Here is a 14511-nt window from a genome sequence, read left to right on the forward strand (position 1 = left end):
CAACGGCCAGGGTTGTCGGGAAGAGGCCCTTGTCCTCATCAACATGGGGACAAGGCACCCCCCATGTTGAGGACATGCGGCCTGGTATGGCTCAGGAGGGGGGGCGCTCGCTCGTCCCCCCCTTTCCTGGCCGGCCGGGTAGCGTGCTCGGACAAGGATCTGATGTGGACCTGGGGGGGACCCCCACACCGATTTTTTTTTTTTCGGCGTTGGGGTTCCCCTTTAAGCCCATACCAGGTGGCGGGGCCAGCGACGTCTCCTTCGCGGGCCCCGCCTACCTGGAGCCGCGCTCAAAATGAGCGGACTTTTCTCCAGGCGGGAAAAGTCAGTTCATTTCAAAAGTACGGCGGACTGGCATACGCACGGCCGGATTGTCCGCCGAAATGCAAGTCCAGCGGGAAGATTGGAGTGCAAAACTACTTTCTAAGCCGTACTTTCGGGTAAAAAAAAGTCCGCCGGAGGCTACACACGGAGGGATTATCCGGCGGACTTGAGTTTGCCGGACTTTTCCACCCGATTGTTTGATCGTGTGTACGCGGCATTACTTGAACGCATGGGCAGCCTAGCCAACAAAAGCAGTTGCATGTGGCTGCAGCAGTGTCATGTTGTTGAACGTTTTGTCCAAATAAAGATTTCAACAGTACTGAGCCACTGGCTTCAAAATAGTAACAAAACAAAAAGCATAATAACAGTTTATCTAACAAAAATGTGTTCTTTAAATAGATTCTACACAGTGTTGGAAAAAGTATACTTGCAGCTTATTTTCCTCTGGAAAGCCTCTTTAATGTCCTTGTTTCTCAAGCTGTATATAAAGGGATTCATCAAGGGAGTTAATACTGTATATAAAAAGGACACCAAAGAGTCCACATCGGATGAGTAGGAGGCTTTTGGACGAACGTACATGAAGATAAGGGGCAGGAAAAATAAACTCACCACTGCAAAGTGAGAGCCGCAGGTAGAAAATGTCTTCTTACGGCCAGCATGGGAACTGATTTTGAGAATTGCTATAATAATCTTAATATATGATAAGACAACTAAAATAAGGCTTATCAAAATGACAGTGCCAGCCATGGAAGACCCTATCGCTACATTAAAGGATGTTTCGGCACAGGCCAACTGGAGCAGCGGAGGATGATCACAGTAGTAATGGTTGATGATATTGGAACCACAATAAGGTAACTTTAAGGCAAGAAGTGTGGCTGTGAGTGGAGATGCAAAGCCGCCAGACCAAGCTACAGCGGAGAGTATTAAATACAATCGTCTTGTCATGGTGGTTTGGTAGTGTAAGGGTGAGCATATAGCTAAGTAGCGATCGTAGGACATTACAGCCAGGAGTAGACACTCTGTTGCTCCTAAAGACAGGAAAATATACATCTGTGTGAAGCAGGCATTGTAGGAAATGGTATCCAGGTTCATCAGGAACTTGGCCAACATCTTCGGGATGGTTACCGAGGTGTATGTTATGTCTATAAAGGACAAGTTGCAGACAAAGAAGTACATTGGGGTGTGGAGATGCCGGTCAAAGATGACCAAGAAGAAGATGTTGCCATTGCCAGAAAGGGTGAGGAGGTAGATACAAAGTAATACACAGAAAAGCAAAATGTGGTAATTCTGAAGGCTCTGGAATCCGAAAATGATGAATTCTGTCACTTGGGTAAAAGTTGCATTGGAAGAAACTATTGATTTCAAGTAATCTTCATTAACCTAGATCATATAAAATAAAGAAAATTGCTTCATTATAGCCAACCTGAAGCTACAATCATTTTGGTTGTAAGATTAAAGGCTCCATTCACAAGGTTCGTTTTCCTTAGTTTAGCCCTTCGTCCCTCATTTTTGAGTGTGTGTATATATATATATATATATATATATATATATATATATATATATATATATATATATATATAGATATAGATATAGATATACATACATACATACAGTGCCTTTCCAAGGTATTCACCCCTCCTTGGCTTTTTACCTATTTTGTTACATTACAGCCTTTAGAAAATTAGCAAAACCTTTACCACTCTGTGTGTGATTTGAGGCTAGGACGTGGGTTCACCTTCCAGCAGGACAATAACCCCAAACACACTGCTAAAGCAACATTTGATTGGTTTAACTTTAAGGGGAAACATGTAAATGTGTTGGAATGGCCTAGTCAAAGCCCCAGACCTCAATCCAATGGAAAATCTGTGGTCAGACTTAAAGATTGCTGTTCACAAGCGCAAACCATCCAACTTGAAGGAGCTGGAGCAGTTTTGCAAGGAGGAATGGGCAAAAATCTCAGTGGTGAGATGTGGCAAGACTCATAGAGACTTATCCAAAGCAACTTGGAGCTGTGATAGCCACAAAAGGCGGCTCTACAAAGTATTGACTTTAGGGGGGGGAATAGTTATGCACATTGACTTTTTTCTGTTATTTTGTCCTATTTGTTGGTTGCTTTGCAATAATAATAAAAAAAAAAATCTTCAAAGTTGTTAGCATGTTGTGTAAATGAAATGATGCAAATCCTCAAACAATCCATGTTAATTCCAGGTTGTGAGGCAACAAAACACGAAAAATGCCAAGGGTGGTGAATACTTTTGTAAGGCTATGTGTATGTGTATGTGTATATATATATGTACAGTGGTGTAGTGGCTAACACTCTCACCTAGCAGTAAGAAGGGTCGCTGGTTCGAATCCCAACCACGACACTGCCTGCCTGGAGTTTGCATGTTCTCCCTGTGCCTGCGTGGGTTTCCTCCGGGTACTCCAGTTTCCTCCCACTAACCAAAGACATGCAGGTAGGTTAATTGGCGTCTGTCCAAAATTGGCCCTAGTGTATGAATCAACCTTACTAACTATGAAACTATATATATATATATATATATATATATATATATATATATATATATATATATATATATATATATATATATATATATATATATATATTCAAACCACACATGTGAGGTATCGCCATGATCAGTAGAGCGAGAGCAATAATTCTAGCCCTAAACCTCATCTGTAACTTGTAGAAATTTTTAAATGTCACCTATGGAGATTTTTAAGGGTAAAAGTTTATCGCCATTCCATGAGTGGGCACAATTTTGAAGCGTGACATGTTTGGTATCAATTTACTAACTTTATTATTTTTTTATTAAAAAAAAGTGTATTTTTTCTAAACAAAGTGCGCTTGTAAGACCGCTGCACAAATACGGTGACAGAAAGTATTGCAATGACCGCCATTTTATTCTCTAGGGTGTTAGAAAAAAAATATATAATGTTTGGGGGTTCTAAGTAATTTTCTAGCAAAAAAACAAAACAGTTTTTAACTTGTAAACAACAAATCTCAGAAAGAGGCTCCGTCCTTAAAGCGGAGGGCCACCCTAAAAAAAAAAAATGACATTAACATTCTTAAAAATATATAATTTTATTTTTTTAAGGCTGGGTTCACACCGCTGCGTTGCGGGAACGCCGCGAATCCGCGGTGTTTTCCCGCATCGCACACCTCCCGCCGGCAGTTCACACTGCCCTATGCGGACGGCTGGGAGTGTCAATGATATGCTAATGACACCCCCAGATCCGTCCGCATATCGCAGTGCGATCTGCCGACTCGCACAGGAATCGGATCGCATGGTGTGAACCCCCATGTGATCCGATTCTGTTGCGGACCAAAAAAAGGGTCCCGTGCGAGTTTGCTGCGGGAGCGATGCGAATTCAGCCATACTATCTGTATGGCTGAACTCGCATCGCTACGGAGATCGGATGTGATTTGCGGTGCGAATCACATCCGGATCTCCCCCCGCAGCAGTGTGAACCCAGCCTAAAACATATATAAAATATGCACACACTGCATGCTAAATACGCATGCATCCCCATTCTTTCCTTATGTAATAATTTGGACCAGAGTTCTTTGGTCATCCCACCTAAACAGTGACATCATGAAGGCCTACACCAGTGGTGGGACAAGGTCATTCAGCGCCCAGGGCAAAGATGCCAAACTGCGCCCCCCTTTTCCCTTAGGATTAGGGTCAGGGTGCCCCCTACCCCTGCAATAAACCATTGTGCCAGGGGCAGCCGTCCCTCCTGCCCACCCCTTGTCCTGGCCCTGGCCTACGCTATATCAAATATTTGGTAAATGCCAGGAATTATTTACTTCTAAGGTAGATCTAGAGATGATCCCCTACTGGAAAAATCCTACATGACCTCCATTATCAAAAAGTTCTCTCAAAGAGACTGGGAAAACTTGGATATGCATTTAGGACAGGGATCTCAAACTGGCGGCCCCCCTAGCTGTTGCTAAACTACAAGTCCCATGATGCATTGCAAGGCTGACAGTTACAAGCATGACTCCCACAGGCAGAGGCATGATGGGACTTGTAGTTTTGCAACAGCTGGAGGGCCGCCAGTTTGAGATCCCTGTCTTAGGACATCCTAACCCAAGTAAAAAATCTGTGTCTACCCTATACAATTTTCTCTGGCAATCGCTGGTCTTCACTGCCACAACAATTGGTGTAACCAAATTGACCAAGGATTTCCCCCATCTATCTACTGACACTCTTGTAAAAACATTGCGTTTGCCTTGGAGTCCGATCAAAGCAACAATGTACCATGAAATGATGCTTAGACTCTTCCACCATTCTTGCATATCTCCTCCAAATCGCTCTTACCTTATGAGCCTAAGCTCCTCATCTTGCTGTCCAAAATGTGGTCATCTAGACGCCGATTTACTCCATGCTTTCTGTTTGTGCCCCGGGATTAAACCTTTTTGGCACTCAATTATGCGTTATATCACTATGCATTTAATAAACTCCCTACCTTTGACCCTTGATTGGGCACTTTCTGGCCAAATTGATCATCCAGGTACCAGGATCTCAAGAGGCTGCAAACAGTTCCTCACTATTATAGCCCATGCAGCACAAAAAAACATTCTACATAAGTGGATCTATCCAGAACCCCCCCCCCCCCCACCATTTTATGGACTGGGTGGAGACCTCCTTAACCACTTCAATACCGGGCACTTACACCCCCTTCCTGACCAGACCAATTTTCAGCTTTCAACGCTCTCACAGTTTGAATGACAATTACTCAGTCGTGCAACACTGTATCCATATGAAACTTGTGTCCTTTTTTCCACACAAATAGATCTTTCTTTTAGTGGTATTTAATAACTAGTGGGTTTTTTATTTTTTGTGCTATAAATAAAATAAAACGTAAATTTTGTGAAAAAAATGCCTTTTTCTTTGTTTCGGTCATAAAATTTTGCTAATTAGTAATTTTTCTTCATACATTTTGGCTAAAATTTATACTGCTACATATCTTTGGTAAAAATAACACACATTAGTATATATTATTTGGTCTTTGTGAAAGTTATAGAGTCTATAACCTATGGTGCCAATCGCTGAAAATTGATCACTTCTGATCAGGCCTTCAGTACATCAGGTGTATCTCATTTCTTGAGACACTAACAAGTCAGGAAAGTACAAATACCCCCCAAATGACCCCTTTTTACCAAGTAGACATTCCAAGGTATTAAGTAAGTAGCACGGTGAGTTTTTTTAAGTTGTCATTTTTTCCCACAATTCTTTGCAAAATGAAGATTTTTTTTTATTATTATTTTTTTTTACAAAATTGTCATATTATCAGGTTATTTCGCACACACAGCCTATGCATACAACAAATTACACCCCAAAATACATTCTGCTACTCTTCCCGAGTACGGCGATACCACAGGTGTGAGACTTTTACATAGCCTGGCCACATACAGAGCACCAACATTGATGTAGTACCTTCAGACGTTCTACGAGCAAAAATGACGCATCTCATTTCTCAACCACCTATTACACTTTTGAAGGCCCTGAAGTACCAGGACAATGGAATTTCCCATAAAATGACCCCATTTTGGAAAGCTAACACCCCAACGTATAATCTGTGAGGCATAATGAGTCTTTTGAACGGTTCATTTTTTTCCAGAAGTTTTTGGAATATGTGGAAAAAAATTAAAAGGCATTTTTTTTTTTTTTACACAAAGTTGTTAATTTATAAGATATTTCTAACACATAGCATGTATATAGCAAAAATTACACCCCAAAACACATTCTACTACTCCTCCTGAGTATGGTGATACTACATGTGTAGGACTTTTACACAGCCTGGCCACATAGAGAGGCCGAACATTGAAGTAGTACGTTCAGGCGTTCTAGGAGCATAAATGACACATCTCATTTCATTCCTACCTATCACATTTTTGAAGGTCCAGGAGCACCAGGACAGTGAAATTACCCACAAAATGACCCCATTTTGGAAAGCAAACACCCCAACGTGTATTCTATGAGACATGGGCTGCAAATAGGTACTCGGGTACTCTGATGGCCTGGTGACAGGTACTCTGATGGCCTGGTGACAGGTACTCGGGTACTCTGATGGGCTGGTGACAGGTACTCGGGTACTCTGATGGCCTGGTGACAGGTACTCGGGTACTCTGATGGCCTGGTGACAGGTACTCGGGTACTTTGATGGCCTGGTGACAGGTACTCTGATGGCCTGGTGACTGGTATTTGGATACTCTGAAGGGCGGTGACAGGTACTCATATGGACTGTGACAGGTACTCGGGTACTCAGATGAACTGTGACAGGTACCCGGGTACTCGGATGACCCGTGACAGGTACTCGGGTACTTTGATGGGTTGTGACAGGTACTCGGGTACTCTGATGGGCTGTGACAGGTACTCAGGTACTCAGATGGACTAGGACAGATACTCAGGTACTCTGATGGACTGTGAGTGACAGGTACTATGAGGGGTGGTGACAGGTCCTCTTTATTGGGGGGGGGCAATCAGTGTGATTGGTGTACACTGTTGGCGGTAACGAGATGTTACCGCAATCTCCTCCTCACACATGATCAGTGTGTGAGGAGGAGAACCCGGTAACATCTTGCTACCACTGTTTGTTTACATTTTAGTGATCGGTTGTGAAAGGATCACAGCCGGTCACGTGGGTAAACAGCCGGCCAATGGCTGTTTACCAGCATCGGTGGTGAGCAGTGTTCCCAGGGAACACGCAGCCACCGACGTGCACGCGCAGCTCGCTCGCGATCGAGCGCATGCGCCGTGCACAGTGGGGGTGTGACCATCTGTGATCGGCCGTGACTTCATCACGGCCGATCACGTGGTAAACAGCCATAACCAATGGCTGTTCACCCCCTTCGGTGGCGAGCGGTGTCTCCGTGACACGCCGCCACCGAAGAAACAGGGATACGCGCACATTCCCTGTTTAAATGGGAGGCCATCATATGACGGCCTCCCACCACAATAGGTGCGCCGACTGGCCGTCATTTGACTGCCGGCGGTCAGCAAGTAGTTAAGCAAAGATTCACGGGTCAAAACTTTTTTTGACAATTGAGAATTTCTTTGTCTAAACCTTTCCAATTGGTACGCAACAGTCTAGAATGAAGTGTTTCCAATATACTGTGCTTTGAAAAAGTATTCATACCCCTTGACATTTTCCACATTTTCTCAAGTTACAACCGAAAACGTAAATGTATTTTATTGGGATTTTATGTGATAGACCAACACAAAGTGACACATAATTGTGAAATGGAAGGAAAATGATAAATGGTTTTCAACATTGTTTACAAATAAATATGTGAAAAGTGTGGCGTCCATTTGTATTCAGCCCCCTTTACTCTGATACCCCTAACTAAAATCTATTGGAACCAATTGCCTTTAGAAGTCACCTAATTAGTAAATAAGAGTCCACCTGTGTGTAATTTAATCTCAGTATAAATGCAGCTGTTCTGTGAAGACCTCAGAGGTTTGTTGGAGAACCTGTATGCTGACCGTATACTCTCCTGAGCAGGGAAACGTATCTAGTACGTGATTCTGCACTTCCGAGTCTGCCGCGGTGACCTGCTCCCACTGTGATTGGACATAATCAGTGGGTTCCAGTGGACTTGATGTCCGCCGGGACCCGCCAATTGTTTGGGATAGAAACAGAACAGCGGTCTGCCTACTGTATGTAAACAAGGCAGACTGCCGTTCGGTCAGTAGGGAAGGTAGTGATCCTGTGTTTCTGCAAAGCAGGAACTCAGATCTCTGCCTACCCATAGTACAAGCACATTTTAGGCACACATTTTAACCCTTTGATCGCCCCTGATATTAGCCCCTTCCCAGCCAGTGTCATTAGTACAGTGACAGTGCATATTTTTAGCACTGATCACTGTATTAGTGTCACTGGTCTCCAAAAAGGTGTCAAACGTGTCACTTATGCCGCGTACACACGACCGGACTTTTTTCAACGGACTTGGTTTGGCGGACAATTCAACGGACTTTGCAGCTGAGGTCCGCCGGACTTTCAAACAAACGGACTCGGCCACACACGATCACTCCAAAAGTCCGATGGATTTGAACGTGATGACGTAGAATAAGGAAGTTCATAGCCAGTAGCCAATAGCTGCCCTAGCGTCGGGCTTAGTCCGTCGGACTAGCACACAGACGAACGGATTGTCCGCTGAAAGCCGAGTCCGGCGGACAAATTTGAAGCCGGTCTTATTTCTAAGTCCACCAGACTTTTGGGATGAAAAAGTCCACTGGAGCCCACACACGATCGAAAGTCCGATCGTGTGTACCTGGCATTAGTGTCCGATTTGTCCTTCTCAATATTGCAGTCCCGCTTTAAAGAGGAGGGCCGGTTAAAAAAAAAAAAAAAGAATTAAAAGTCAGCAGCTGCAAACACTGTAGCTGCTGACTTAATAAGCCGACTTACCTGTCCAGGGCGCCCACGATGTCGGCCGCCCGAGGCTGACCCGTCCCTCGGCTCTCGGGTCCCGGCGCCGCCATTCTATGTAATGGAAACAGGCAGTGGAGCCTTGCGTCTTCACTGCCCGTTTCCTACTGCGCATGCGCGAGTCGCTCAGCGCTTTGTGAATGGGGCGCGCTGTGATCTGGGACACACAGTTTCCAGAACACAGCGCGACCCATTACCCAGAAGACGCCGCACGGAGGAGAGAAGAAAGAAGATCTCCGCGGAGGAGGAAGAGGCAGATTAGGATGATGTGCCTAGCAACAGGCATTTATGGTAAGTAAAAAAAAATCATTTTTTTTTTTTTTTTTATTTTAATGATTTTTTTCTAATTTTTAATGTATTTTTTTTTTATCAGGGTGGCCCTCCACTTTAAGTCACTGATCGCCACCATTAGTAGTAAAATAATTAAATAAATTAAAAATTCCATAAATCTATCCCATAGTTTGCAGAATAAAAACCGCCAAATATCAAATAGCACCATAATAAAGCTCTATTTGTGGGACAAAAGGGACATCAATTTCATTTGGGTACAGAGTGGCAGGACTTCACAATTGTCAGTTAAAGTAATGCACTGCTGTATCGCAAAAAATGGCCTGGTCATGAAGGGGGGAGGGGGTAAATCTTCTGGAGCTGAAGTGGTTAAAACCTAATTTAAGCCAAAATGATTTATTTTAGTTCTGGCTTAGATTGCTGAGATACAGGACAGTGGCTTGTGTGTCCATGCACATTTGAGGAATTTAAAGGCATATTTGCGTTTACAGGCTGAAAAAGACCCACAAGAGTGTTTTTGAGAGGAGGTTTTGGACAGAAACTCTTGACATGCCTAATATTGTGTAAATGCACCCAAACATGGCATTTAACCTATATTGATTACCATAAGTATTGGGACGCCTGCCTTTACACGCACATGAACTTTAATGGCATCCCAGTCTTAGTCCGTAGGGTTCAATATGGAGCTGGCCCCCCCTTTGCAGCTATAACAGCTTCAACTCTTCTGGGAAGGCCGTCCACAAGGTTTAGGAGTGTGTCTATGGGAATGTTTGACCATTCTTCCAGAAACGCATTTGCAAGGTCAGGCACTGATGTGGACGAGAAGGCCTGGCTTGCAGTCTCCTCTCTAATTCATCTCAAAGGTGTTCTATCGGGTTGAGGTCAGGACTCTGAGCAGGCCAGTCAAGTTCCTCCACCCCAAACTCACTCATCAATGTCTTTATGGACTTTGCTTTGTGAACTGGTGCGCAGTCAGGGGCGGACTGACAACTCATGGGGCCCCAGGGCAATAGGAGATTATGGGGCCCCCAGGCAATCAGACATTATGGGGCCACACAGTATACACAAACACAGTATACAATCACACAGTATACACAGACCTGTTTCTATTGACTGAGAAGGTACTGGAGAGACAGATGTAAAAAAAACACAGATTTTTACATACTTTTCCTGGTTTTTCTGAGGCTGGCAACCCTGATGGGGCCCCCTAGTGGCACGGGGCCCTCGGGCAGTGCCTGAGTGGCCCAATGGTCAGTCCGCCCCTGTGCACAGTCATGTTAGAACAGCAAGGGGCCACCCCCAAACTTTTCCCACAAAGTTGGGAGCATGAAATTGTCCAAAATGTCTTGGTATGCTGACACCTTAAGAGTTCCCTTCACTGGAACTAAGGGGCCAATCCAACCCCTGAAAAACAACCCCCGCACCATAATCCCCTCTCCACCAAATGATTTGGACCAGTGCACAAAGCAAGGTCCATAATGACAAGGATGAGTGAGTTTGGAGTGGAAGAACTTGACTGGCCTGCACAGAGTCCTGACCTCAACCTGATAGAACAACTTTGGGATGAATTAGAGGGTAGACTGCGAGCCAGGCCTTCTGGTCCAACATCAGTGCCTGACCTCACAAATTTGTTTCTGAAAGAATGGTCAAACATTCCCATAGACACATCTCCTAAACAATTGTGTGCCTTTAATCTGCAAGACAAAATCCTGGCACACGGCCTTCGGACAAAAGTCTGACGCTCTGCCTGCTAACAATCGGAACGCGTGTACGAGGTTTTAGGGTTGCTGTTCAAAACCACAAAACTTTACCCAAAATATCCCAACATAACCCTTTAAACTTCAAACTTACCTTCCTTATACCAGTTCCCATAGCAAAAAAAATCCCAGAAAGCTTTTGCAAGATTTTGCACTCAAGGATTTAAACTTCTTCAAAGTTGAATGAAATAAACTTTACATGCACAGTTCAAATAAATTTTAGTATTTGGCACACATGTTGCATAGCTTTGCCTTTGTTTTGGCCTGTGCTGAAACGATGCTGTGATTCGTTCCTATTTAAACCCCTGGCTGTAAAACATACACGGGATATAATGCTAATTATAAATCTCTGAGGAATGATTAGTCTTTGTTCGACATCTGAGCTTCTTGTGATATACTGTTGTTGTTGTTGTTATAATTAATTGAATTAAAAATAACTTTTCTATATACTTTTTCCTGTGAAAACGAATCAAATACTTCATTGGTTGATTAGTATTATTATTATTATTATTATTATTATTATTCAGGATTTATATAGCACCAAAACTTTATGCAACACTTTAAACTAACTAGCCACATGCATAAATAACTAAATGCATTTATTTATTCATTTATATTGATATAATCTTTTATTGTATTGTTTTTCTAAATAAAGGATGTATCAATCATATACAGTGGCGCAACTACCGCCATAGCAACACATGCGGGCGCTATGGGGCCCGCAGTCAAGTGGGGCCCAGTGAGGACAGGCGGCGCGGCTCCGTGGGTGATAGCGGGCGGCCCGCGGCTCCTCGCGTGGTCCACGGGTGAGAGTGGGCGGCTCCGTGGGTGATAGCGCGCGGCCCCTGGCTCAGCGGGTGGTTCGCGGCTCCGCGGGTGGTCCGCGGCTTCGCGGGCGAGAGCGGGCGGCTCCGCGGGTGAGAGAGTGGGCGTGAGCGGGCTGGCCAATCAGGGAGCTGACGGGTGGGGGACCATAGAGATGACATCATCTCTCACTGCCCCGCGCCCGCCCTGCATCCCTGCAGTGCAGTTTTCCCCTCACTGTGCAGGCAGCCAGGAAGCTAACTATCTGCTGCCTGACTCTGTGACACAGCAGGAAAGTGACAGAGCAAGTGACAATCCATAATGTGTGGCAGGCGACGTGGCAAGTGACAACCGGGACATGGCAAGTGACAATCTGTAATGTGTGGCAGGTAACGTGGCAAGTGAAAATCTGTGACGTGGCAAGTGACAATCCGTAATGTGTGGCAGGTGACGTGGAAAGTGACAATCCATAATGTGTGGCAGGTGACGTGGCAAGTGAAAATCTGTGACGTGGCAAGTGACAATCCGTAATGTGTGGCAGGTGACGTGGCAAGTGACAATCCATAATGTGTGGCAGGTGACATGGCAAGTGACAACCTGGGACATGGCAAGTGACAATCCGTAATGTGTGGCAGGTGATGTGGTAAGTGACAACCTGGATGTGGCAGGTGACAATCTGTAATATGCGGCAGGTGACGTGGCAAGTGAAAATCCGTGACATGGCAAGTAACAATCCGTAATGTGTGGCAGATGACGTGGCAAGTGACAATCCGTAATGTGTGGCAGGTGACGTGGCAAGTGACAATCCGTAATGTGTGGCAGGTGACGTGGCAAGTGACAACCCGGGATGTGGCAAGTGACAATCCATAATGTGTGGCAAGTGACAATCTAGGACGTGGCAAGTGACAATCCATAATGTGTGGCGAGTGGCAATCTAGGACGTGGCTAATGACAATCTGTAATGTGTGGCAAGTGGCAATCTAGGACGTGGCAAGGGACAATCCGTAATGTGTGGCGAGTGACAATCCGGGATGTGGCAAGTGGATAATCCGCAACATGTTGCAGGTGACATTCTGCAACGTGTGACAAGTGACAATCTGCACCTGGTAGCAGGCGACGTGGCAAGTGGACAATCCGCAACGTGCGGCAGGTGATGTGACAAATGACATTCCTTAATGTGCGGCAAGTGACAATCCAGGACGTGGCAAGTGACAATCCATAATGCGTGGCAAGTGACGTGGCAAGTGACAATCTGGGATGTGGCAAGAGGACAATCCGCAACATGTGGTAGGTGACATTCTGCAACGTGTGACAAGTTAAAATCTGCATCTGGTGGCAGGCGATGATGGCAAGTGACACGCTCAGGGATCCCACTGATTTTGCATTATGGTGAGTTGAACTATTTTGTTTTATATAACAGAACAGAAATTGGTTAGAAGGCCTGGAGGTCAGCAATGTGTTCCCTTCAGGGGCTGCATACAGTATAGTGCATACTTTGTTGTTAAAAATTAATATAAGCCGTTGCCTGAGTACTGTGCCACATGGATGTGGTAGTCTGTTGTTCAATGGCATTAGTTAATTATTTTTTTGTGGGGGCGGGGGGGCCCATACAACATTTTGCTATGGGGCCCTGTGATTTCTAGTTACGCCCCTGATCATATATATATATATATATATATATATATATATATATATATATATATATATATATTACAGTGTGTATATATATATATATATATATATATATATATTCTTTGAAGAGTTTTGCAGAAAAGAAGAAGAATTTCTTTGTGTCTTCAGTTTTCCAGTGTTTCTGCAAGTCATGAGGACTCTGGGGTAGTTAGGTAGGCAATTTTACAAGAGGATGCACATCGAGTTCTTCAGGCTTTTTAGCCCACCGTGCTCTGTTTGTTGAGAGACTTGTAGTTACAGCAGCTCTGACCACTAGGTGGCATGAGTCGTCAGGAAAGGAGTGGTAATAGGCAAGTACTTTATTTTTTTTTCTTTCTCCTCAAGTAATTAGAACATGCTTGAGAGATATTTTATGTGTCTATGAAGGAGGAAGTTCCGTTGTATTAATGATGGAATTTCGATCTTCAAGGCGAAGTGTAGAGTGTACAGTGTTGTCTTTTGTATTATGTTCTCTTTCAGGATGCACCGAGATCGACTGTCAAGTTCACCGGAGTCTGGGTGGGTTTAGTCAGTCAGCTGGGTGGTATGTGTACAACTGAATGTGTCATTGTGGAAACGTTAATGGTTGAATATGTTTTCCCTTCTTTCCCTTCCCCAACACCCAAAAAAAGAACTCAGGCACTGAATAGTTATTTTCGTTGGTAGGATTTTTACCCTAGTTGTTACCTAGATGATGGGGACATTGTCTAAATAACTGGGGGGATGTGTAGCGGATGACATTTTGGGCAAAGTGTCATTCATGTGTAAATTTAGTTTTTGCCTCAGAACAGTAGGGGTTCTGAGGGTTAATTACGTAGGTTGAACTTTGACATCAGTTTGGCTGAGCTGTGTTAGAAGTTCTGCTTGGTCATGTGTGCAGTGAGGTGCACATGACAAGCCAGAACCAGGCCTGGTTGGACGTTTTGGGTATCAGCCTTCTCAGAACCAAGCAGTGGGTGTGCCGGGCCTCGCTGAGTCGTCTGGGAAGGGGTACTTAAGATGTTGAGGTCACGTGTTTAAGAGAGGAGTTTGTGAGGCCCGTGTGGTCTGGTCTTGTTTCCAGGACCGGGGTAGCCCCGCGAGGGGTCCCGGTCACGGGGTGTTCGACATCCCACAACATGGTTCTACTGGTTACCCCCAATAGACCCGTCTGGTCTTGGGTGGGGATCCCTCCATTCCCGAGTCTCGGAAACCGGCTGGTCTGAGGCGCAGTAACTGAGGGAGGATT

At 44.6% G+C, this 14511-nt stretch overlaps 1 protein-coding gene across 1 annotated transcript; it reads right to left on the reverse strand.

The window, feature by feature from the left end:
- Positions 1–318: 318 nt before the first annotated feature.
- Positions 319–11062, reverse strand: LOC143926834 (olfactory receptor 6N1-like). The gene is made up of 2 exons (XM_077450873.1): positions 10903–11062; positions 319–1704 (listed from the first exon to the last, which is right to left on the reverse strand). Exons 1-2 carry the CDS (start codon positions 10921–10923, stop codon positions 727–729), a joined length of 999 nt encoding a protein of 332 aa, XP_077306999.1. The 5' UTR covers positions 10924–11062; the 3' UTR covers positions 319–726.
- Positions 11063–14511: the final 3449 nt, after the last annotated feature.

This window comes from Lithobates pipiens, unplaced genomic scaffold (assembly GCF_037356315.1).
Source record: "Lithobates pipiens isolate NorthernLeopardFrog02 unplaced genomic scaffold, aLitPip1_a1.2 Scaffold_23, whole genome shotgun sequence".
NCBI lineage: Eukaryota > Metazoa > Chordata > Amphibia > Anura > Ranidae > Lithobates > Lithobates pipiens.